Genomic DNA, 24,697 nt, shown 5'->3' with positions numbered 1-24,697 from the left:
TTGCTTCCGGCATTTATGTCCGGTGCACGGAGGCACCGGAGCAGCTGATCTGTTCGGGTGTCGGACCCCCACAGATCATGCACCGATGTCCTATCCCCTTTAAGGTGTCTTCTGCATGGGTCCTTTTCGATTTACCAGCAAATATGTAATAAAGAAGGTGACCACATTGGAAATCCAATATGGGCACCTCTGGTAATGATACCGGTTGCTAGGCATCTGTCTAATCTGATTCAGGCGATGTCTAGCAATCTTGCGCATGCAGCCACCGTTAGCCGAATACATCTGCAGTTTATGGAAGTCTTTATACAATGTTTACTCTGACTGTCACTATTATGATATTGTTCCCTCCTTACAGAATTTAGACTGCTAGAAACCATGCAATGATTGAAGACTTTTTTTTATTTCCATGCCATTCTCTTATCGGTACCACTTCCAGTTGTAGAGTTATTTCTGTAATAAGACTATAGAAATACATTGCTGATAATGCACCAAGGTTGAGACCCATTGTGCAGTTGGTGTTCTTAGTAACAATTTAGTGCTTTATAAGCCAGCATAGTGTATTCATTGGCCTTGATTTTTTTTTTCTTTACCTGTTTTGAGTTATCTCTAATTTTTTTTATTTTAAGGCAGCTGGATCTCATGAAGAAAAGCTCAAGCGCAGGCAGGCCGAGGTGATGTCGCGTGGATTGCCAAAGCAGAAGCCAATTCCTGGTGTTAAACATGTGGTGGTGGTTGCGTCTGGTAAAGGAGGTGTTGGCAAATCAACAACTGCAGGTATAATTGACACACAAATATTGCCATGCGATGAAAATAATTGCTTTAGGTTGGGATAACACACACAGTTTTGATTCAGTTTTTTTTTTTTTACAGTTTATGGCTCTGTTTTTTAACCAAATACAAGAGTGGACACAAAAGAAAGGAGATGTCAGTTTTTTCTTTATTCCGTTCCTTCCTTTTGGATCTACTACTGACTTTGGCTCAAAAAACGGAGCCAGAAACGGCATTAAAACTTTGTGTGTGATTATGTCCTCGAACTGCCATACACTTTTCCCAGAAGCATGCAAGCTCGACTTGTCATTGGATATTTATTTCAAGGAGAGAGAAAAGTCACAGCCAGACAACTCTGGTAGCATTTTATTTCTCGAGCTCTGCCCACTACTTACCCCGCCAAATACGGGGTAAGCTTATATCCATTGAAAATGTGAATAACAAAGAATATGGCGGTCTAGCTTGTTGACCAGTAGTAGGTGTAGGTGTTGTGCTCACATTTCATTAAAGGAGTTTTCCAGACCCTAAAAATTGATGGCCTATCCTGAGGATAGGCCATCAATAGCTGATTGCTCGAGGTCAGAATCCCAGGACACCCGATCACCTGTTTTGAAAGGGTGCAGCGCTTGTATGAGCGCTGCTTCCCCTTAACTTCTACTTGCTCACTATAAATCGTCGACACAGATGTAGCGGCGATTCACAAGTATTGTAGCCTTCTCCCATTCACTTCGTACGAGCGATACGCCGCCTTCAAAACAGCTGATCGGGAGGGATCCCGGGAGTCGGACGCCAGTCAATCATCTATTGATGGCCTATCCTATTGATATGCCATATATTTTTAGGGTCTGAAAAACCCCAGTAAATTATATGCGTTGTCTGAGATAATGAAACGTACCTGTATGTGTCTGAATGCTCACCAGGTGATGCCACCATAGCTCACACGTAATTATTTTTCATATCTTGCCTAGCTCTGTACTGCTGTTTTGATGCTGCCAGTGCCTTCTGTGGGTGGGATCACCATGTAAAGGACTACAGTTCCTATGATTCCTCTGCCTTCTCACAGTCATTGCCTCTATTTACAGCTGCTTACATGCCCCTCTATTACAAGATGTAAGGTAGTGCTGTAATTATTTTGACACACAACACAGATCTGTGAAATACGACAGGGAGGCAGGGGGAAGAGCAGGGAGCAGTGGAGATACATCATGTGATGTGTGATGTTCGGTACTTCAGAGAGGAGGAGAGGGGAGATGTATTTGAAATTTCACACATGCAGGCTATAAACACCAGAAGCATGGTCATGTGACTGCATGTGGGACTGGCTAACGGAGACATTTCATCTACAGACTGTACATCAGTAAGTGACTAATCTGACTGCAGTTACACCATCTGCACATCATTTTTAAAGACTGAATAACCCCTTTAATATCAAATGCTTTCTACACCTAAGGCCAAATAAACCATTTCTGGGCTAGTTGTAGAAACAACTGGTTAAAGAGGACCTGTCACTGGGTTATTTGAATACCCAGTGACAGGTCCTGGGTTATCTGGGTTGTCCCAGTGACAGGTCCTGCATATGTGACCTGAATCCCGCTGTCCCCCTTTTTTATTTTTCTGTCGACGTAGCCATATGTGGGCTTGTTTTTTGCGGGGCAAGGTGTAGTTTTCATTGGTACTATTTTGAGGTACATGGGACTTATTAATTAACTAATTATTTTTTTTTGGGGATGAGTATGGAAAAAAAAACAACAATTTCACTGTTGTTTTTGTGTCTTTTTTTTGTTTGGCGTTCAGCCGGCAATTTAATGTGTAACTTTGTTATTTGGGTCGTTACGATCGGACCAAAAAAATATATGTCTACATTTTTTGGAAAAAAAATGTAGGTTTTATATTTACTTTAATCTTTTATTTTCTATTTTTTGATAAACTTTATTGACATTTTTTTTTTTTGTTTTGTTTTTTAGTTCAACTATGGGACTTTACAATGCGATATTCAGATCGCAGTTATAATGCTTTTGTATACTCCTTATACCAAAGCATTATTGCCTGCTGTGTAAAACTGACATGCAATCTATTAGGCCATGCCACGGCCTAATAGGCATATAGCCAGGGCAGGCCTGGGGGCCTTTATGAGGCCCCTGGCTGCCTTGGCAACCCACCTGCGTTCGCGGGCTGCCGATGGGTGACAGAGGGAGCCCCCTCCCTCTGTCAAACTACTCAAATGCTGCGGTCTCTATTGACACTGGCATTTAAGTGGTTAAATGGCTGGGATTAGAGGTTTCACTAATCCTAGCCTTTGCAGCGGGTGCGAGACTGTCAGTCACAGCTGGGTTCCCGCAGCTTCCGTTCCCACGCGATCACAATCCGCGGACATGCACGGCGGAATACATGAATGGTTGCCTTTACATGCCGTGCATGTACGTGATTATGCATCAAGGTATTAAAAATACTGTTTTTTAGGCAGTGAAACTTTATCAACCAGGCTGTTTCCAAAGCTGGATTGTCACACCATATCATGCCACATATCAGCCTGTGTTACTATTTAGAATATGTAATGTCACAGGGTTTTCTAAGACATTCATCATTTTATGTTGTTTTCTAGAAAGAATGAATGACCATGTGTGTAATCTGCGTCTTTTTCTGCTTGTGACCTTATACATCCATTTTCTTTTCCACAGTCAATTTGGCATTGGGAATTGCAGCAAGTCATCATGTGAGTTAATATTCATCTTCTCGTTAACAAAGCACTGCCATTAGTTCTGTGAAAAGAGACCCACAATACTATCTTGAACAGTACCTAGTCTTTATTTTTGTTTCCATAAATTAATAGTACAAGCAAAGATAAGAAACTTTGTAATGCATCTTATTATAGAAAAAAATCTTTTCTCCACTTGTCATGCTACTTTTCTTCCTCCCCCTCCTCTCCCACCTTCTTAAATGTTCACTCACTCAGAATAGACCCATAGAATTCGTAGAGCAGAGAGGAGACGGGTTCACTACTACACTGAAGGATCAGGTTACAACTGCCCATAGTAGTCTCTTGAGAGGGGCAGATAGAACACACACAGATGTTGCTGCAGCTTCTAGTAATTGTTTTATCTTACCCCAGAGCTGGATTCACAGCTACACTGCTCCTTACTGTTGTTTAAGATTCTCCATGCTGCCGCCGCCGCTTCTATATGTGTGATAGATATAGATAGGAAAGCAGTATCCTCCTCTCTAGCTGCTACAATGCCTCCCATTCACAGCACAATCTCCTTCCCCTCTCAAGCTGAACTCAGGGGAAAGCAAACTTTTAGAAATAGAGCCTACAACAGGGGAAAACTGGTGATAAATGCCAGGCACAAGTCATATAATGGGCAGATATGGTGTTGTTTCTCATGTACATACACGACGGCTTATTCTGAAAAATCATCTGAAAGGTATAGGTACGTTTTAAACATTATTAAACTGCTTTTATTAGTACCTCAATTTTTTTTCAGGCATTTAGGGTATGTACACACATAGTTTTACCATATATTGGCACGATTATTGCTGGTAAAATTGCTTTTTACCTACTTAAAACGCAGACATTGCAGTCATTTGAAAACCCCACTGAGTTGCATCCGTGATGTGAACAAAAACCACCCGCGTGCAGGTGGTTTCCAGTCACATCACGGCTGCAACTCAGCCGAGGAGGGGTTGCTGTATGTGTGTTTTATATCCTTAGGGTAGGAACACACTGGGCGTATACACTGTGTATTTTCCGTAACGGATTTCATTGCAGAAAATCTGCAGCGTATTACAGTAGCAGCAGTGTGGTTGAGATGTGAACAAATCTCATCCCCACACGGCTGAAAAGCCGCAGCATGTAAATTTATGCTGCGGAATCCCTGCTCTACTGTTGAAGGTTTTCCCTATTGAATTCAATGGGGAGGTAAAACCCGCAGCAAAGAGGACTTTTGCGGTGGAAACGCTGCGGTTCCAGCGCAAAATTGCGATGGAAACGCTGCGGTTCCAGCACAAAAATCGCAAGTGAGAAAAAAAAAAACGTATGAAATAATTAAAAAAGTTTATACTTGCCCCCTTCCGTAGTCCTAGCGACACAATCCTCTCTTATGAGCGCAGCCCGGCCTCCTGGGATGACGTTTCATCCCATGTGACTGCTGAACCCAATCAAAGGCTGCAGCGGTCACATGAACTACAGCGTCATCCAGGGAGGTCAGGCTACTCTCAGAAGAGAGGCACATGTCGCTGTGACCAGGTCTGGGGTAAGTATAAACTTTTTTATTTTTATTATTCCTGCAGGATTTCCAGAGCAGACATGCCGCCCGAAAACTGCACAACAATCTGGTGTGGTTTTTCAGATGGAATTCCCTGCGAGTTCCAGGACGGATACGCTGTGTAGTTTTACACAGCATATCCGCCTAGTGTGTGCCTACCATTAAAGTGTAGGTTCATGACCCTGACAGCTGTGTGGGTGATTCAGAAGTGCTGTAGGGCTGCCTGGGGAAATTAAAATTCCTGTAGTTTGCCTGGGGATCTGTTTGGGGAACTGCACTTTACTGTCTGCTGATTGGTAGCATGAAAATATTTTTTTGACCATCCCTTGTGAAAATTAAGACGGTTCTGACAATTAAAGGGGTTATGTGGGGACTGAACAGTATTAGCAGTGTACTCACTACAGTATGTGAGTACACTGCTAATATACATTCCGCAATGATTATGAGATTTTAATTGATTTTTATAGCGTTGCTGGGGGACCGGAAGTCTAGTGGCGCAGTCTTCCTTCATGATGACACGACTCGTCGATTTGTGACTGGTCCCGCTGTACTCTATGTAATCGCTGTACTACTGCTACAGCGATTACATAGAATACAGCGGGGCCGGTCACATGACGATGAGTTGTGTCAGCATGAAGGAAGACTGCGCCACTAGACTTCTGGTACCCCGCCAGCGCTATAAAAATCAATTAAAATTTCATAATCAGCGCGATGGGGGACCGGAATGAATATTAGCAAGTGTACTCCCATACTGCAGTGCGTACACTGCTAATAATGTTCGATCCCCAAATAACCCCTTTAACCCCTTCCCGACATTTGACGTAAATGTACGTCATGGAAAGCATTGACTTCCTGCAAAATGCCGTACATTTACGTCAAATGTTTGGCACCGGCTCAGAAGCTGAGTCGGTGCCATCATCGTCGGATCTCAGCTGTATCTCACAGTTGACATCCGACTGTAACGGCGGGGACCGAAATTAGCTTCGATCCTTGCCATTAACCCCTTAAGTGCAGCGCTCAAACGCGATCGCTGCACTTAAGGTGTTTGCAGCTCATCGGAGCCCCAGCAATGAAATTGCCGGGGTTCCGGTGGCTGCAATGGCAACCGGAGGCCTAATACTGGCCTCCCGGTCTGCCTAGCACCGAAGCCGGTCAAGATCCGCCCGGCGGCGGAGCCTGATCGACTTCCGTAGCTGCCGGCAAGATGGCGCCGGGTCAGGAGCTGATCCGGCATCATCAGCGGTGGAAGTCAGCTGTACTGTACAGCTGACATCCACCTGTAACGGCAGGAACCGGAGCTAGCTCCGATCCCTGCCATTAACCCCTTCGATGCAGCCATCGAAAGCGATGGCTGCATCGTAGCGGTTACTAGCAGACCGCCAGCCCTGATAGGCAATCAGGACTGGCGACTGCTGCTATGGCAACAGGAGACACAATGGTCTCCTGCTCTGCCATTACGGAAGCCGATTTAGGCCCCGCCGGGAGGCGAAGCCTAATCGGCTTGCTGTCAGTGAATGACTGACAGATCTAATACATTGCACTACATAGGTAGTGCAATGTATTAGAAAAAAATAAATCTGACCGTTTGACCTTCAAGTCCCCTAGTGGGACTTGAAGAAAAGTGTAAAAAAAGTATAAAAAAGTGCAAAAAATAAAAGTTTGAAAACAATACAAGTTTCAAGTAATCAAATAAAACACAATCCTCCTTTTACTCTTATCAAGTCCTTTATTATTGAAAAATAATAATAAACCATATGTATTTGGTATCGCCACGACCGTAACGACCTGAGGTATCAAAATATTATATTATTTATTGCACGCGGTGAACAGCGTAAAAAAAAAACTTAAAAAACTTTACCAGAGTTTCTGTTTTTTGGTCACTTTGCCCTACAAATATTAGAATAAAAAGTGATCAAAGAGTCGCACGTATCCAAAAATGGTACCTATGAAAACTATAGCTCGTCCCGCAAAAAACAAGCCCTCATACACCTCCGTCGACAAAAAAATTAAAAAGTTATGGTTCTCACAACTTGGCGACAGAAAAAATACATTCTTTTTACAAAAGTTATTTTATTGTGCAAAAAGTTGTAAAACATAAAAAAGTGCTATAAATTAGGTATCGCCAGAATCGTACTGACCCACAGAATAAAGTTAACATGTAATTTATAACGCATGGTGAACGCTGTATAAAAAAAAAGAAAAAAGCTGTGCCAGAATTGCGTTTTTTTGTTTACCTGGCATCCCAAAAAATAGGATAAAAGGTGATCAAAAAGTCACATGTACCCCAAAATGGTACCAATAATAACTACAGCTCGTCCCGCAACAAACCAGCCCTCATACCGCTACGTCTATGAAAAATAAAATTAGTTATGGCTCCAATAAGTCAGGAAATAAAAAAATATGCAGTTGTGCAGGTCCTAGAGGAACATTTCTTCTGTTTCAAGCTGCGATTTATCAAGGACCTAAAATTAGGGAACCAGGAAGGGGAGAGCCCAAACATATCCGCTGGAAGCGACGGTGCCCGTATTATGCAAGGACAACACTTTCCCAGCAAAATTCCCAGCAAATTTGGAGTGTGGACCAAAAGGGGGATAAGAAATGACACCATTTATCAGTGCGACACTGGCCTGTGCGGAAAGGATTGCTTCACAGCGTAACACACATCTATGGATTATTAGTTTTTTTTAATACCACCTGACTATGCCCCTTATATACTCCGCCCCGCTTACATGTACCCCCACATTATAAAACACCAGCAATACTCAAACAAATATAGTACCAAGCAAAATCCGCTCTCCAAAAGCCAAATGGTGCTCCCTTAGCTCTGAACCCTACAGCGTCCCCAAACAGCAGTTTCCTTCAACATATATGGCATCGTCATACCCGGGAGAACCCTTTTAACAATTTTTGGGGTGTGTGTCTCCAGCGTCATAAGCTGGACATGACATATTTGCCACTGAATGGCATATCTAGGGAAAAATATAAATTTTTAATTTGCACCATCCGCAGCGCATTCATTTATGGAAAAGACCTGTGGGGTGAAAATGCTCACTACACCCCTTAATAAATGCCTTGAGGGGTGCAGTTTCCATAGTGGGGGTCACTTATCAGGGGTTTCTTTTTATTATTTCACATCTGAGCCTCTGCAGTTGTGAACCAATACTTTGTAAATCGCCAAATTAGGCCTCCACTCCGCATGGTACTCTTCACTTCTGAGCCCTGTCATATGTCCAGACAAAAGATTAGGGCCACATGTAGGGTGTTTCTAAAACCGGGAAACACCGCATAATAATTAGAGAGCTGTCTTGTTATGGTGGCACAAGCCGGGCACCACATATTGGCATATCTATGGAAAAAAATCCCATTTTCACTCTGCAACATCGAGTGAACACTAATTTCTACAAAACACCTGCAGGGTTAAAATGCTTACTACACCCCTTGGTAAATGCATTGAGGGGTGTAGTTTCCAAAATGGTTTCCACTGTTTTGGGCCCACAGGCGCCCAGAAACCAATCCAGCAACATCTGCACTCCAAATGGCGGTCCTTCCCTTCTGAGCCCTGCCGTTTGCCCAAACAGAAGTTTATGACCACATATGGGGTATTGCCGTACTCGGGAGAAATTGCTTTACAAATTTTGGGTTCTTTTTTTCCTTTATTTGTTGAGAAAATGAAAAAATTTGCGCTAAAGCTACGTCTTATTGAAGAAAAAGGACTGTTTTTATTTTCACTGCCTAATTCTAATAAATTCTATGAAACATCTGTGGGGTCAAAATGCTCACTACACCCCTAGATGAATTCCTCAAGAGGTGTAGTTTCCTAAATGGAGTCCCTTTTTGGGCGTTTTCATTGTTTTGTCCCCTCAGGGGCTTTGCAAATGTGACCTGGCCTCCGCAAATCATTCCTGCTAAATGTGATCTCAAAAAGCCAAATAGTGCTCTTTCCCTTCTAAGCCCTGCCGTGTGTCCAAACAGCCGTTTATTACCACATGTGGGGTATTGTTTTACTCGGGAGAAATTGCTTTACAAATTTTGTGGTGCTTTTTCTCCTTCAGTCCTTCTGGAAATGAGAAAAAATTAGCTAAACCTAGATTTTTTTTGAAAAAATGTAGATTATTATTTTCAGGGCCTACTTCCAATAATTTCTGCAAAAAAACTGTGGGGTCAAATCGCTCACTATACCCCTAGATAATTTCCTCAATGGGTGTAGTCTCCAAAATGGGGTCACTTGTGGGGGGTTTCCACTGTTTTGTCCCCTCAGGGGCTTTGTAAATGTGACATGGCCTCCGCAAACCATTCCTGCTAAATGTGAACTCCAAAAGCCAAATAGCGCTCTTTCCTTTCTCAGCCACGCCGTGTCTCCAAACAACCGTTTATTACCACATGTGAGGTATTGTTTTACTCGGGAGAAATTGCTTTACAAATTTTGCGGTGCTTTTTCTCCTTTAGTCCTTGTGGAAATGAGAAAAAAAATCGCTAAACCTACATTTTCTTTGAAGAAATGTTGATTTTAATTTTCACGGCCTACTTCCAATAATTTCTGTAAAAAACCTGTGCGGTCAAAATGCTCACTACACCCCTAGATAATTTCCTTGAGGTGTCTAGTTTCCCAGATGGGGTCACTTTTGGGGGATTTTTACTGTTTTGTCACTGCAAGAGCCCTTCAAACCTGACATGGTGCCTAAAATATATTCTAACAAAAATAAGGCCCCAAAATCCACTAGGTGCTCCTTTGCTTCTGAGGCCGGTGATTCATTCCAGTAGCACGCTACGGCCACATGTGCGATATTTCCTAAAACTGCAGAAACTGGGCAACAAATATTGAGTTGCATTTCTCTGGTAAAACCTTCTGTGTTATAAAAAAAATTGTATTAAAAATTTATTTCTGCAGAAAAATATGAAATTTGTAAATTTCACCTCTACTTTGCTTTAATTCCTGTAAAATGTTTAAAGGGTTAAGACATTTTCTAAATGCTGTTTTGAATACTTTGAGGGGTGAAGTTTTTAAAATGGGGTGACTTTTTGGGCGTTTCTAATATATAAAGCCCTCAAAACCACTTCACAACTGAACTGGCCCCTGTAAAAATGGCCTTTTGAAATTTTCTTGAAAATGTGAGAAATTGCTGCTAAAGTTCTAAGCCTTGGGAGGTCATAGAAAAATAAAAGTATGTTCAAAAAACGATGCCAATCTAAAGTAGACATATGGGTGATGTTAATTAGCAACAATTTTGTGTGGTATAACTGCCTGTCTTACAAGCAGATACATTTAAATTGAGAAAAATGCTAATTTTTGCAATTTTTCGCTAATTTTCGGTGTTTTTCACAATTAAATACTGAACATATCGAGCAAATTTTGCCAGTAACATAAAGTCCAATGTGTCACGAGAAAACAATCTCAGAATCGCTTGGATAGGTGAAAGCATTCCGGAGTTATTACCACATAAAGTGACACATGTCAGATTTGAAAAATGAGGCTCTGTCAGGAAGGTCAAAAGTGGCTAAAGAGGGAAGGGGTTAATGGAAGTAATATTTCTATGGATTTCCTCCTATGTCTGGTTGCATGTTTTTTGTGTCACTCCATCCTAACTGTCTGTTAGGGTATGTTCACACAGAGTTTTTTGCAGGCAGAAAATTCTGCCTCAAAATTAAGTTTGGAATTTTGAGGCAGAATTTGATCTGCCTGCACGCCGTTTGCCGCGTTCTTTGCCCGCGGCCAAAAACGCAGCGGAATATGCTTTCTCTGCCTCCCATTGATGTCAATGGGAGGTCAGAGACGTGAACACCCGAAGATAGGGCATATCGCTTCTTTTTCCCGCGAGACGGTTTTTCTGCTTGTGGGAAAAGAAACGCCTCTGCCTCCCGTTGAAATCAATGGGAGACATTTTCAGCCGTTTTTTGGCGCATTTTTCGACGCCAAACTGACCCTTAAGGTTTCCTATGTTGTGTACCCAAGGATCAGACAAGTTGGATTTCGCCTGCCTAATCCTTTTTGTTTTTTTAGATAAGAGACACCAGAGATGTTTGACAGCCAGTACCCACCAAAGAAATAACAAGACTGTTGGGGCCCTTTTACACCAACCAATTATCGGGCAAACAATCGTTCACAGAACGATAATTAGATAATTATCCTGTGTAAGCAGGGCAACGATCAGCCGATGAAAGAGCAAACACTCGTTCATTGGCTGATTTGTATAGTTTTAAATGCCTTTAACTATTATCGTTGTCGGAAGCACATTTCCCTGACGTGCTGCCGACATGATAGAAATGTATGGGGACAAGCGATCTTTAGCCTTAGCTGATAAGGCATGTTAAAGAGGACCTGTCACTAGGTCCTAAAACTTAAATAATCAGTCTCCCCTTCTTACTACCACTGTCTCCTGGACCCCAGCTGTGCTTTTATTTTATTTGTAGGTCCCCCGTTCCTGAGATACGTCCCCTGGTTTTTTGAGTGCCAAATATGCTAATGAATTGCTGGCTAGCCAAGAGGACGTGAGACCACGCTGAGCTAAAACCGTGTGAGTAAAGCAGCTACACGCTGATCGGAAAGTGTCAGAAGCTGTGAGGTAGCTCCACCTCAGGAGAATCGCTGGCATTGACGTCCTCTTGGCTAGCCAGCAATTCATTACCATATTTAGCCCCGAAACAACTGGGGGACATATCTCAGGAATGTGGGTCCTTGAAAAAACCCAAAAGCACTTCTAGAGTCCAGGAGAGCGCTAGTAAGGGGAGACTTATGGTTCACTTTTTAGGACCTAGTGACAGGTCCCCTTTAATTCTAACCTCCAGTTCTCTCATTGATTGAGGTATTTACATTGCTTATCATATGTGTTATAACATGTCCCTGTGTGATTTATGTCCTGACCTCTGTGGTCTCTCCTGCAGCAGCTTCTCCCACTACCCAGCTTGCCCACCCCTTTATGTACTACTGTTTATAACTCCACATTAATGTAACTTTCACAAGCTGGCTTTTCTTCTACTATATATTAATCCATACTTTCACCGAACGGAATGTGATCCCATTGTATATTAGAATTTCTACAGTAAAAAATGGTACTCCAATCTTCTTTTTACATCTCTTCACTTACCCTGGATAAGGTAAATTGCCTTGGGCACTGTGTGGTCTTCTGGAGAGATCAGTCCTCCATACGCTCCTCAAATACAGCATACTACAGATGTATTTACAAATAATATGCTGTGTCCAAGAATCATAAATAAGTGAACCTAGCATTGTGTGTGCATGCGTGCGTTTAGGACTATGAAAATTCTAGTACTGAGGCTGATGGCTATAGACAGAATTTTAGTGTATTTTATTCGGCATTCACTAATTTGTGTTTTCCAGTGCAGTTTACATTTGCAGTTACTGCTTTTTTTTATTTGAGCCACATTTAGTTTCTGTACTTATTTATATGAATGCTGTAGTCTACAAATTATTAATTATCTTTTAAGGTAAAAGCAGTAGGTCTACTGGATGCTGATATATATGGACCATCAATTCCTCGAATGATGAATCTAAAAGGAAATCCAGAGGTGTCAGACGGTAAGTGATGTCTTTTAAGCAAAATTTTTCTATATACACTGTTATTATTATGTAAGGAGTTAAAAAATACAAGCAAGCGCATCATAGAATCAGAGAATAATAGCCTGGCCACAAAAAAAAACTTTGTTTGTGTGTCAGGGTGGGTGCTGCTACAGTCTCCAAGGTATAGTCTGGTATTATCAGAACACACTTCAGTGAAGAGGCAGTAGCGGAGGAGAAAATAAAATAAAAAATACCTGAACAGCGCTTCCTGTCGAAGAACATTTAACAAATTTATTCATCTCAAATATTTGAGTTCAATAAATGGATTAAACGTTTCCCAACTACTTTTGTCATTCTCCTCCATGGGAAGCTGTCCAAGTACTTTTTCTCCAACTATTTTTATTATTTAGAGCAGGGATTATTTCACTTGGGCCACTGAAGGGCAACAGAAAACCTTTCAAAATTATATATTTTATTTATATATCTCTATTGTTTTATTGGAGAAATACGTGAAACATATTTTTACATAATAATGAAAGAGAAAAGGCAGCATAACCCCGCTGTACGGAGCAAGATGGCGCAAATAGTATCACGTGAATCATTATATGTATTCTATTTTTACAGGGAATTTGATGATACCTCTTGTCAACTATGGAATTCAATGGTAAGGCAATAATGTGTTTCTGTTTGCTTTAAGACCTAATAGTTCAGAGTGATTCTCTTATGAAAGTCTTACTTTAACCCCTTAATGACCAGGCCATTTTGCGCGTTAATGACCAAGGATTATTTTTTGTTTTTTCACGGTCGTAACTTTTTTTTTTTTATTCCATCTACAGAGCCGTATAAGGGCTTGTTTTTTGCGGGACGAGTTGTATTTTGTAATGTCACCATTTTTAGATGCTTATAATATATCGATTAACTTTATTTTAGCAGAGTATTGAAAATAAGCAGCTATTCCAGCATTGATTTTCACTTTATAAATTTACGCAGTTTACTATGCAGTGTAAATAACATGTTAACTTTATTCTATGGGTCGGCACGATTACGGGGATACCAAATATGTAAAGGTTTTATATGTTTTCCTACGTTTGCACAATAAAAACCCTTTTAGAAAAAAATTACTTGTTTTTTGCATTGCCGCATTCCAAGAGACGTAATTTTTTTATTTTTCCGTCAATGTGGCCGTATGTGGGCTTGATTTTTGCAGGCCAAGGTGTTGTTTTTATTAGTACTATTTTGGGGTACATAGGACTTATAGATTAACTTTTATTACATTTTTTTATGGGAGAAAAGAGAGAATTTTGCCGTTGTTTTTTGCTTTTTTTTGGACGCCGTTCATCTGGCGGTGTTCATTTTATTGTTCAAGTCGTTACGATCGCGGGGATACCATATAGGTGTATGTGTTATTTGTTTTGCCACTTTTACTAAATAAAAAAGTTTTATTTTGACTAAGTTCTTTTTTTTTTCCACAAACTTTATTTAACTGCTTTACTTTTTTTTTTTTAAGTCCCGCTAGTGGACTTCACTATGCGATCTGCTGATCGCATATATAATGCTTTGGTATACTTAGTATACCAAAGCATTATTGCCTGTCAGTGTAAATCTGACAGGCAATCTATTAGGTCATGCCTCCGGCATGGCCTAACAGGCATTTGCTGAAGACAGAACTGGGGGTCTTTGTTAGACCCCCGGCTGCCATGGAAACCCGACGACGACCCGCGATTTCTTTGCGGGGGCGCCGATGGGGTGACAGAGGGAGCTCCCTCTGTCAAACACATTAGATGTCGCGGTCGCTATTGACAGCGGCATTTAATGGGTTAAACTGCCGGAATCGGAGCGCACTTCGATTGCGGCAGGAGCCAGGCTGTGTATAACAGCCGTTCTCCTGCCGCTGATCGCGTGGGTAAACTGTCAGTACCTGCGCGATCACAGGACGAATATATCCGCCGTCCTGCACAAACTAGCAGCTGCAGAGGACGGATATATCCGTCCTTCGGCGTTAAGGGGTTAATCTTTCAACAGATGTTGTCATTTAGTGAAACAATAAAATATTATTCCGATTTTTATTATTATTCTTTACAAGTCTAATGTGCCTCACAGTGAAACATCATTAATGGCCCCCAAAAAACACGATTGTATGAAACCCCCTTCCATATGTGTTATAGGTGTTCACACCACATCTGGAAATGCACCCGACATATACTCTGAACGTATCCATAGCCTTTAATGGGCCTGATGTATGCCACAAAAATGGCGTCCGTTCAGGCCATATGCGCTGACATACAGAACCTTATTATAATGTCATAGGGGGATAACCGCGCTATAGTGGAGAGATGTTCATAATAGTAGCTCTAAGGGGCCGTTGTCTGGTGTCCGCTTCAGTTTACCTCCGGTGTGTTTAAGAAAAGCCGGAGGCAAACTGATTCTGGAACGGATCCCATAGTTTCTCTGTGGCGCTGCCTACAAGGGGCCCGTGTGGCGCTGCCTACAAGGGGGCTGTGTGGCACTTTCTACAGGGGGGCTGTGTGACATTATCTACAGGTGGTACTGTGGCATTATATACAGAGGGCACTGCGGCATTACCTACAGGGGCATGTGTGGCACTACATACTGGGAGGGGGTTGGCACTATATACAGGGGGGGTGTGGTACTAGCTAAAGAGGGCACTGCAGTATTATCTACAGGGGGTTTGTGCCACTATATACAGGGGCACATTTTCAGAGCCTAGACTACCATTTTGTGGACCATTGTGGTAAAAACGGATGGTAAAAACTGATGACAACTGATGGTTTTGTAGTAAAAACTCGTGAAAAAGCCTGACAGCAACTGATACAGATCTGAACACACCCTTAGGGCCTGTTCACCTCAGCGTTGGCTTTCCGTTCCGGGGTACCGTCGGTGGTTTCCGTCGGGTGTACCCCGCAACTGAAAGTCAAACTGAAACCACAGCTTCCGTTTCCGTCACCATTGATATCAATGGTGACGGAAACATTGCTAATGGTTTCCGTTCGTCACCATTCAGGCAGGTTTCCATTTTAACAACGGAATTAATAGCGCAGTCGACTGCGCTATTGATTCCGTCAGATGATTCAAGTCAGGTGACTGGACTGGTCCACTCCCGTCACAGTACGCACCGACTTCACTCTGACCGCCGCTGCCGCTGTGGTTTTTGTGCTACAATCTGTTACAAATGTGGTAGGACCTGTTTTAGAGGATAGATGCGGGTCCCACATCTATCTGACATTTATGACACATCCAGTTGTAAATGTCCCTGATGGGGAAAACCCCTTTAAGTAAGGGCCTGTTCACATCACCGTTCGCTTTCCGTTCCGGGGTTCCGTCTGAGGTTTTCCGTCGGATGAACCCCCCGCAATGGAAAGTGAAAGTGAAACCACAGCTTCCGTTTCAGTCACCATTGATATCAATGGTGACGGAAACATCGCTAATGGTTTCCGTTCGTCACCAATCCGGCAGGTTTCCGGTTTTCCGACGGAATCAATAGCGCAGTCGACTTTTTCAAAATTTTGACTACAAAACCATCAGTTGTCGTTAGTTGTCATCAGTTTTTACCATCCGTTTTTAACATCAGTTTGTACCACAGTGATCCACCAAAAAGGTTGTCTAGGCTCTGAAAATGTGCCAATTTTATAAGAGTGGTGGATAGTTTGTGATCGATTGGATACATGATAGATTAGATACTTGTTGTGTTCCATGTCAGGGCTCTTCTTCTCAGCTCCGGCCTTGGCGCTACACTGAAGTCTGACACACACATTGTAATGTCACATGTGTCATATTCAGCGCAGCGCCAAGAGAGCGAGCCCAGAAGGCTGCTGCTGTCCACTGACCTCAGATCAAATCTTCGAAGCAGCCATAGGAGTCTGAAAAGACGCCAAACACTAGCCCTAACCTCAGGGAGTAGATAGTTTTTGGCACCTTTATAGCTACCCAATACCACCCTGCATCTCCTACCCACCCCAAACCACGCGGGGATTCACACAACAGGGTTGTATATAGTGCCACACACCCCCTGTAGCTAATGCCAGAGTGCGCTCTGTATATAGTGCCATACACACCCCTGTAGATAATGCCATGGTCCCCTCTGTAGATAGTGCCGCACCCTCCTGTAGATAGTGGCACGGTACCCCTTAAGATAATGCCACACGGGCCACCTTGTAGGCGGCGCCACACGGGCCACCTTGTAGGCGGCGCCACACGGGCCCCTTTGTAGGCGGCGCCACACGGGCCCCTTTGTAGGCGGCGCCACACGGGCCCCTTTGTAGGCGGCGCCACACGGGCCCCTTTGTAGGCGGCGCCACACGGGCCCCTTTGTAGGCGGCGCCACACGGGCCCCTTTGTAGGCGGCGCCACATGGGCCCCTTTGTAGGTGGCGCCACACGGGCCCCTTTCTGTAGGCGTCGCCACACGGGCCCCTTTCTGTAGGCGTCGCCACACGGGCCCCTTTCTGTAGGCGTCGCCACACGGGCCCCTTTCTGTAGGCGTCGCCACACGGGCCCCTTTCTGTAGGCGTCGCCACACGGGCCCCTTTCTGTAGGCGTCGCCACACGGGCCCCTTTCTGTAGGCGTCGCCACACGGGCCCCTTTCTGTAGGCGGCGCCACACAGGCTCCTTTCTGTAGGAGGCGCCACACTGGCACCTTTCTGTAGGCGGCGCCACACGGGCCCCCTTGTAGGTAGCGCCACACAGCCCACAGCCGCCTTGTAGGTAGCGCCTCCCCTTCCTGTAGATAGCACCACTGTAGCTCCCTGAAGGAGCGAAATCCCCCTTTGGCCGGGGATTTCGCTCCTGGAGAGCTCCGCTTGATGTCTCTTTCCATATATGGACAGTGACATCAGGGGCAACTCCTGAAGCGGAATCACAGCATTGCCGATGCTGTGACCGGGGATTCCAATCCAGGAGAAGCCCCTGTCGTCTGTGTCCATTTATGGACAGTGACGTCACGCGGTGTACGGGGATTCCGCTTCAGGAATTGCCCCTGATGTCACTGTCAATATATGGACAGAGAACTCAAGCGCTCAGTCTAGGAGCGGAATCCTATCTACAGTGGTGCTGGTAGATAGAAGAGCAGGGAGATACCTCCCTGCTCTGCTATAATGGCGTCACTACCACTGTGGCAGCCGCGACGGCTTCTAGCGGCGCCGCTGGCCACGGGGGGTTCCATCCCCCATCCCGACGGGCGCCCTCATACCTGGTGTCGCTGCTACAGCAGTAGCGACGCCACTGAGTGAAGAAGCGGCCCGGCGAAAAGGCGACTGTTGAGTCGCCGGGCCCGGGCGCTTCTGAAACAAGCAGGGGAAGGGAGCCAGCACAGCGCCCCCTTCCACCTGCTGGGGTGCAATGGCACAGGTCACACACCCCTTAAGGCCGGCCCTGAGTGGGAGGGTAGTTGTCAGGGTCTCGGCATTGAGCGGAATCCCCGGAAATGCTATGACCGGGGATTCCGCTCCTAGCTCACATCCACCTTCCTGCCGGGTGCTGCTGGAAGGTGGATGCGGCAGCACCTGGCGTTCATCTGGACACCATTAAAATAGATATGATATGGCGCCGGACCTCCCTGGGAGCCGGAACCAGAAACGCTGCAGGTAACTTTTTTAGATCCGGCTTCCAGGGAGGTCCGGCGCCGTATGGCGCCACAACTGATGTCCCCTGTGCCAGAACAGATCCCATAGAAAGCTATGGGATCTGTTCTAGCATCAGTTTGCCTCTGGCTTTTCTGCAATACGCCGGAGGTAAACTGAAGCGGAAGCCGGACATATCTTTCCAAAACGTACCATTGCAAAGAGTCGACTGCGCTCCAGACTGACCGACACAGTAGCAACATCATCAATACCGGCTAACATCACACGCCTCACCAAAGAGAAGCAGTTCCAGCCATCACATTAGGGGTGAGTTAATTAAATGTTTGACCAAATATAGCAGGCAAATTTTGTTTTTTTAAACTCAGCAACACCTTACACAGATGCAGATAATCTCCACAATATCAAAATATCACAACTTGTCCATGTCATAAAGTACATTGCACTATATGAACAGCAAATATTAAATATACTTCACAGAGCAATAGTAAGAAACAGAATATGGATAAGGAAATACACATGTATCAAAAGATGTAGTATTGGAAACTGAAGAATATTATTAAGCAGTGCCACTACATCAGTCCAGAACGATCAAATCCATGGACACATTCAAATCATATGCCAAAAATCCGATCCAGGAGCTCTACATCTGTGGCACTCTGGTAGGGCACCTACCCATTTTATGGAGCCTTACTGGAGTCAAGTAGCTTCGGTGAATAATGAAGAGCTGTTGCAGCCTATTAGGCGCTGGGGATACTAATAAATGAGAGTGTAACAAATCCTTCCATGTCTCTGAGTCTAGTTCGGGTATGAGATTTTTAAATTTATCCTCCACTACCTACGGAGCTGCCGCCAGTTTACATTGAATGAGAAAGGCGTATATAGCAGTGATCAGTCCCCTAGGCCCTTGTGATTTGAAAATCCCAATAAGAGGAAAGTTAGATCTAGTCCAACCTGTTGGAGGGTATTGAGACTGTAGGGCATGTCTAATCTGCAAAAATTTATAGAATGAGTCCCTAGGAATGTCAAAATCTGCCTGCATCTGTGCAAAGGTCTTCACACTACCATCCGAGAATAAATCCCTGACACACCTCACCCCATGTCCTATCCAAAATTGTGGGTCCAAGGAGTCCAACATATGCACCATAGAGGGGTTATGCCACAAAGGCAATTCAGCAACTATGCCAGTGAATGAGAGCAATTTCTTAGTAGCAAGCCATACCTTCGCAGCTATTCTATGAAGTGGAAGGAACCTCCTCCAAGAAGTAGGTATACCCTTGAGAATGGGCCATAAGTTGGGAATATCCATATAAAAGGCAAGATGGTGTTCTCTATTAGGCAGAATATCTAGACTGACCCATGAGGTCAAATAACGTAATTGGTATGACAAATAATATAGGTAAAAATCTGGGAGTGATGCGCCACCTAATCATTTTGGCCTTTGCAGTGATGTCAATTTGGGGTTTGGCCTATTTTCTCTCCAAATGAAGGAAGGAAAGAGGGCATGTAAATTATAAAAAAAATTATAAAGGTATAGGTACCGCTATATGTTCCAACATTTAGGGAGAATGATCATTTTTATGAGGTTGATATGCCTGTAGACTGCTAAAGGTAACGTGCTCCAGATTTTACACTTTGCTTTAACATATTCTAATTGAGGTAAGATATTATTGTGTATATCCGAGCCAGGAATCTTACTTCCACACCCAAATATTTAAAACTCAATACTAGTTTGAGTCTACTTTCCACTGATGCTCAATTCAAATCCTGCAACAGTTAAAAAAAATATGATTTAGTCCAGTCTATTGGGGCGATCGCATCTGGCAAGGTGTCCCTAGGCCTTGACATGAAAAGAATCATGTCATCGGCATAGAGGCAAATCCTGTCTTCCCTACCACCGAACTGTATCCCATGGTACGCGGTATGTTGTCTTATAAATAAAGCTAGTGGTTCAATGGGTATTGAAAATAATAATGGAGATAACGGACACCCTTGTCTTGTCCCTCTTTCCAGCCGTAAATATGGGGAAAGTAATCCATTAACCAAAATTTGGGCCCTAGGGGATTGATATAGCGTAGATATCCAGCGACCAAATTGGGGACCAGAGCCAAATTGGATCAAAACTGCTAGATAAGGCCATTCGATGGAATCGGACGCCTTAGCTGCATCCAACGAGGCATAGCCCAATCCGTTTGTAAGGGTATTCCAACTTGCATCACTATCTGAGCCCTACGTATATTGTCTGATGTAGATTTCCCAGGCATAAAATCTGATTGATCAGGGTGTATAATCTTTAGTATGACCGTGTTCAATTTATTTGCCAAAATTGTAGTATGTACTTTATAGTCACTGTTTAAAAGTGAAATGGGCCTGTACGAGCCGCAGTCCAATGGATCCTTATATGGCTTCCGCAAAATTACAATAGTTGCATCGTTCAGTGATTCAGGTAGAGATCTCATAATGTGTGAGTAAAGAAAAATTTTATGTAGAATGGGAGTCAGTAGTTCTTCATATTTACAGTAAACCTCAGGGGGTATCCCATCCAGACCAGGCGATTAACCCTTTCCTAAATGTTTTAGCGCTCGCGCAACGTCATCTGGTGCAATGTCGGCCTCAAGAGATAATCTATCAGACTCCGTCAGAGTGGGAAAAGTAACCTCCGCTAGATAGAAATTAAGTTCTGATGTATTACATTGAACCCTTGAGGTGTATATGTCCGTATAATACTAGGCAAATCTTTCAGCAATTCCCACACTATCCATGATAATACGCGCATCAACTCCCCCGATTTTAAGAATGGAAGGAGACTGAGAGTTTTGACGGACAATGTAAGCTAATAGTTTACTTGATTGATTACCCAATTCAAACTGATTTCAAGAAGAGTTTACAGTTAGACCTGTCCCGTAAGAGCAGCAAATATTGTCTCCCAGACTCCAGCCATTTCTGTCTATTAGAATCCGAAGGATCTGCGACATACACCCCCTCCAATTCCGAACATTTTCCAGCTAAATCTTCCTCCATTCTAGAAGCAGAGCGCTTTAAATATGGAATAGAGGATTTAATGCAGCCCCTCAAATATGCTTCGGTAGTGTCCCACATAACCCCAATATTATCAAAGGCTTGATGATCTTGCAAGAACACTTGTATCTGATCAGGAATCCTATCATTAGTACCAATAACAGTTAGCCAAAATGGATGAATCTTCCATCCCCTCGGTCTTGGAAGATTTGGGAGCTGGATACTAGCCAATACAGGAGAATGATCAGATATTCCTCTGGGTTTATATGTAACTTGAGGCATCCTAACCATTGATAAGGCATTACCAAATTATGGCACAGTGAATAGCATGAGTACACTCTGGTGGTGAGACATCTAAAACGATATATGTCAGTCCACCCCAATTCCGACATCAAAAGGTGAAGTGTGCCTTGCATAGGTGAAGAAGTCGTCAACGGAGTAGGTCTAAGTCTGTCCAGGGCACTATCCATAACCATGTTAAAGTTACCCATGTATAACAATCTAGCTCCAGAATATGCTGCCAAGAAATCAGCAGCCTGGTCTGCTAAGGACAATGATGCCGGAGGAGGAATATAGAGCCCTATAAGAACATATGGGACATTATTTATAAACGCATGTATGAAGAGAAAACGTCTATCAGCATCAATTTCAGGATCACGCTCGAGTGCAATCCCGCTCGTTTAACCCATTAAATGCCACGGTCAATAGCAACGGCGGCATTTAAATTATTAGAAAGAGGGGGGCGATGGTTGCTATGGCAGCCTGGGGGCCCCCAGGTCTGCCATCTTTGTGCTCCTATTAAGCCCTTCCTCTGGCAGGGCTTAATAGAAGTCTGTCAGAAAGACGTTATACTGCAATACATTAGTATTTCAGTATATAGTGCAAGCGATCCAACGATCGCTGGTTGATGTCGCCTTGGGGGACTAATAAAAAAAGTAAAAATTAGTAAAATAAAGTTGTTGTTTTTTATGTAAAAATAAATAATATATATAAAAAGTTAAAAAAAGAAAGCCTTTTCCCATTTTCCCCCTAGAGCATTGTAAAAAAATAAATAAACATAATTGATGTCGCTGCATGCGTAAAAGTCTGAACTATTACAATATATCATTATTTAACCCGCATGGTGTATGCTGTAATAAAAATAAAATTAAAAAAAATGTAAACGCCAGAATCTCTATTTTTTTTGGTCACCTTATCTCCCAGAAAAAATGTAATAAAAGTGATCAAAACCTCGCATGTACCCCAAAACGGCATCATTAAAAACTCCAACTTACCCTTCAAAAAATAAGCCCTCATACCACTTAAATTTGGCAACAAAAAATTAATTTTATTTTTTACACTTAATGTTTTCCTTGTAAAAGCAGTAATATATAGAAAAAAAACTAGATATTTGGTATCGCCGTAATCGTATTGACCTGCAGAATAAAGTTAACATGTTGTTTTAATTGCACTGTGAATTCTGTAAAGACGAAGCGCAAAAAACAATTGAGGAATCACTGGTTTTTTTTTTCATTTTCTACCCCACAAATAATTTTTTACCCTTTTTCCTAGTACATTATATTGCACAATAAATGGCGCTACGAAAAACTACAACTCGTCCTGCAAAAATCAAGCCCTCATAGTACTATATCGAAGGAAAAATTAAAAAGTTATGACTTTTGGAAGGTGGGGAGGAAAAAACGAAAATTAAATTCTGAAGGTTGTTTACGACGGGAAGGGGTTAAAGTAATGTTAAATAAAAAAATACACACATTTTTTGCAATAAATACATTCAAATAAGTCTCAATACATAAAATATACACATTCGGTATCATCGCGACCGTAATAACAAATTTCTAGCGTGATTTATGATCTGAATGCTGTAAAAACGGATTTCTCTCACTTATTAATGTGAGGCACGTGGTATAATGAATTTTGAACCTCCATGTGTCTTACATTAATAGAAATTAACCCCATCATGTACCTCACACATTAACCCAATGTTGTCCATTATGACTGTGAGGAACATGATGGGGTTAATTACTATTAATGTCAGGCAAACGGAGGTTCAAAAATCATCACACCTCGTGTCTCACATCAGAAAATGGGAGAACTTTTTTTTTGTTGGCAAAGTATCATTTTGGTATCGAGTATCGCAATACTACACGAAGTATCGGTATCGAAGTCCAAATTCTGGTATCGTGACGACCCTAGAAGACACTAACAATGTCAAAGTATTACGCTTGCCATGGTGGTCAAACATGTATGGGGGAAGAACCCATGTATCTAAATATGAAAATATCACCTATTATCTAATGATACTCGAGAGGGAAAGAATAATAAATGTATGACGGTCAAATTATTATTAAAACCAAGACCGACAAGCAAATCCGAAAGGGTGTATTTGTAAAACATCATAGCGTCCATTTTGTGAAGGAGCAAGACGAGCTCCAGGACATAGAAAGCGAACAGGTTCCTGGAGCAAACATCTCGTCTTAATATGAAGGCCCAGGTAAGGCTGGCATAAAGTCTGCAGTAAACCTCTCAGTTCCGAGGTGCTAGTCGCTGACGGCTTACCCAGTCGTCGGCGTCCTTCGGGGGTCACAAAAAATAATGAGCGATCTCCGTCCACGACACGAAGCCTTGCAGGATAGGCCATAGAGTACTGGGTTTGTAGATCTCTGAGCCGCCTCTTCACCGACATGAAAGTGGCACGTCTTTTCTGCAGTTCAGCGCTAAAGTCAAGAAAACTTGAAATAGCGCCATTAAAGAGGCTCTGTCACCAGTTTATAACTGCACTATCTCCTACCTAATGTATTAGGCGCTTTGATGTAGATAAGTACTGTTTTGTTTTTTTTTTAAAAACGTTTATTTTTGACAAAGTGTTGAAGATTTTAAGATTTGTTCTTAATGCCCAACTGGGCGTTTTTTTTAAACTTTTGACCAAGTGGGCGTTGTAAAGAAAAGTGTATGACGCTGACCAATCAGCGTCATACACTTCTCTCTATTCATCTCCAGCTGTACTCACAGCACAGCGTGATTTCGTGAGTGAATGAAGAGAAGTGTATGATACTGATTGGTCACTGATTGGTGACTGTCAGACACTTTTCTTTACAACGCCCACTTGGTCAAAAGTAAAAAAACGCCCAGTTTTTTACTGTAGAAAATGGTGCGGATTTTGCTGCGTTTTTCTCAATCTGGGAGAAGATGGTGACAACTCTGAAAAACGCAGGAATTCAGTCCACTTTCCGCAGCAGGAATTGACATTCTGCGGTACGAAAAATACGCACCGCAGGTCAATTTCTGGTCGTAAATTTTATGCAGCGTGTGAATGAGATTTGTTAAATCTCACCCACTTTGCTGCTACTGTATTCTGCATATTTTCTGTATGCAGTACCTGACGGAAAATACGCAGCAATTCCGCTATGTGTGGAGAAGCCCTTACAATGACAGGCAGTAATGCTTTGGTATACAGCCTTCTATAAGCATTATAGAAGAGTTCAGAAGATAGCTTTGTAAAGTCCACTAGTGGGCCTAATTAAAAATACACATATATAGTA

General features: G+C 42.9%; 1 protein-coding gene across 3 annotated transcripts in view; it reads left to right on the top strand.

Moving 5' to 3' along the window:
- The window catches only part of NUBPL (NUBP iron-sulfur cluster assembly factor, mitochondrial), a 71,524-nt gene that overhangs the window by 11,451 nt on the left and 35,376 nt on the right, over positions 1-24,697 (top strand). For 2 of the 3 annotated variants that reach the window (XM_075843845.1, XM_075843846.1), the window contains exons 2-5: positions 627-774; positions 3,447-3,481; positions 12,474-12,564; positions 13,171-13,210. In XM_075843845.1, the coding sequence (XP_075699960.1) occupies positions 627-774; positions 3,447-3,481; positions 12,474-12,564; positions 13,171-13,210 (314 nt within the window). The remainder of the gene's footprint in view (positions 1-626; positions 775-3,446; positions 3,482-12,473; positions 12,565-13,170; positions 13,211-24,697) is intronic. The other variant, XM_075843847.1, reaches the window with a different exon arrangement.

This window comes from Rhinoderma darwinii, chromosome 12 (assembly GCF_050947455.1).
Source record: "Rhinoderma darwinii isolate aRhiDar2 chromosome 12, aRhiDar2.hap1, whole genome shotgun sequence".
Classification (NCBI taxonomy): Eukaryota; Metazoa; Chordata; class Amphibia; order Anura; family Rhinodermatidae; genus Rhinoderma; species Rhinoderma darwinii.
Note: the sequence above shows the minus strand (reverse complement) of the source record. Positions and strands in the feature narration are given on the sequence as shown.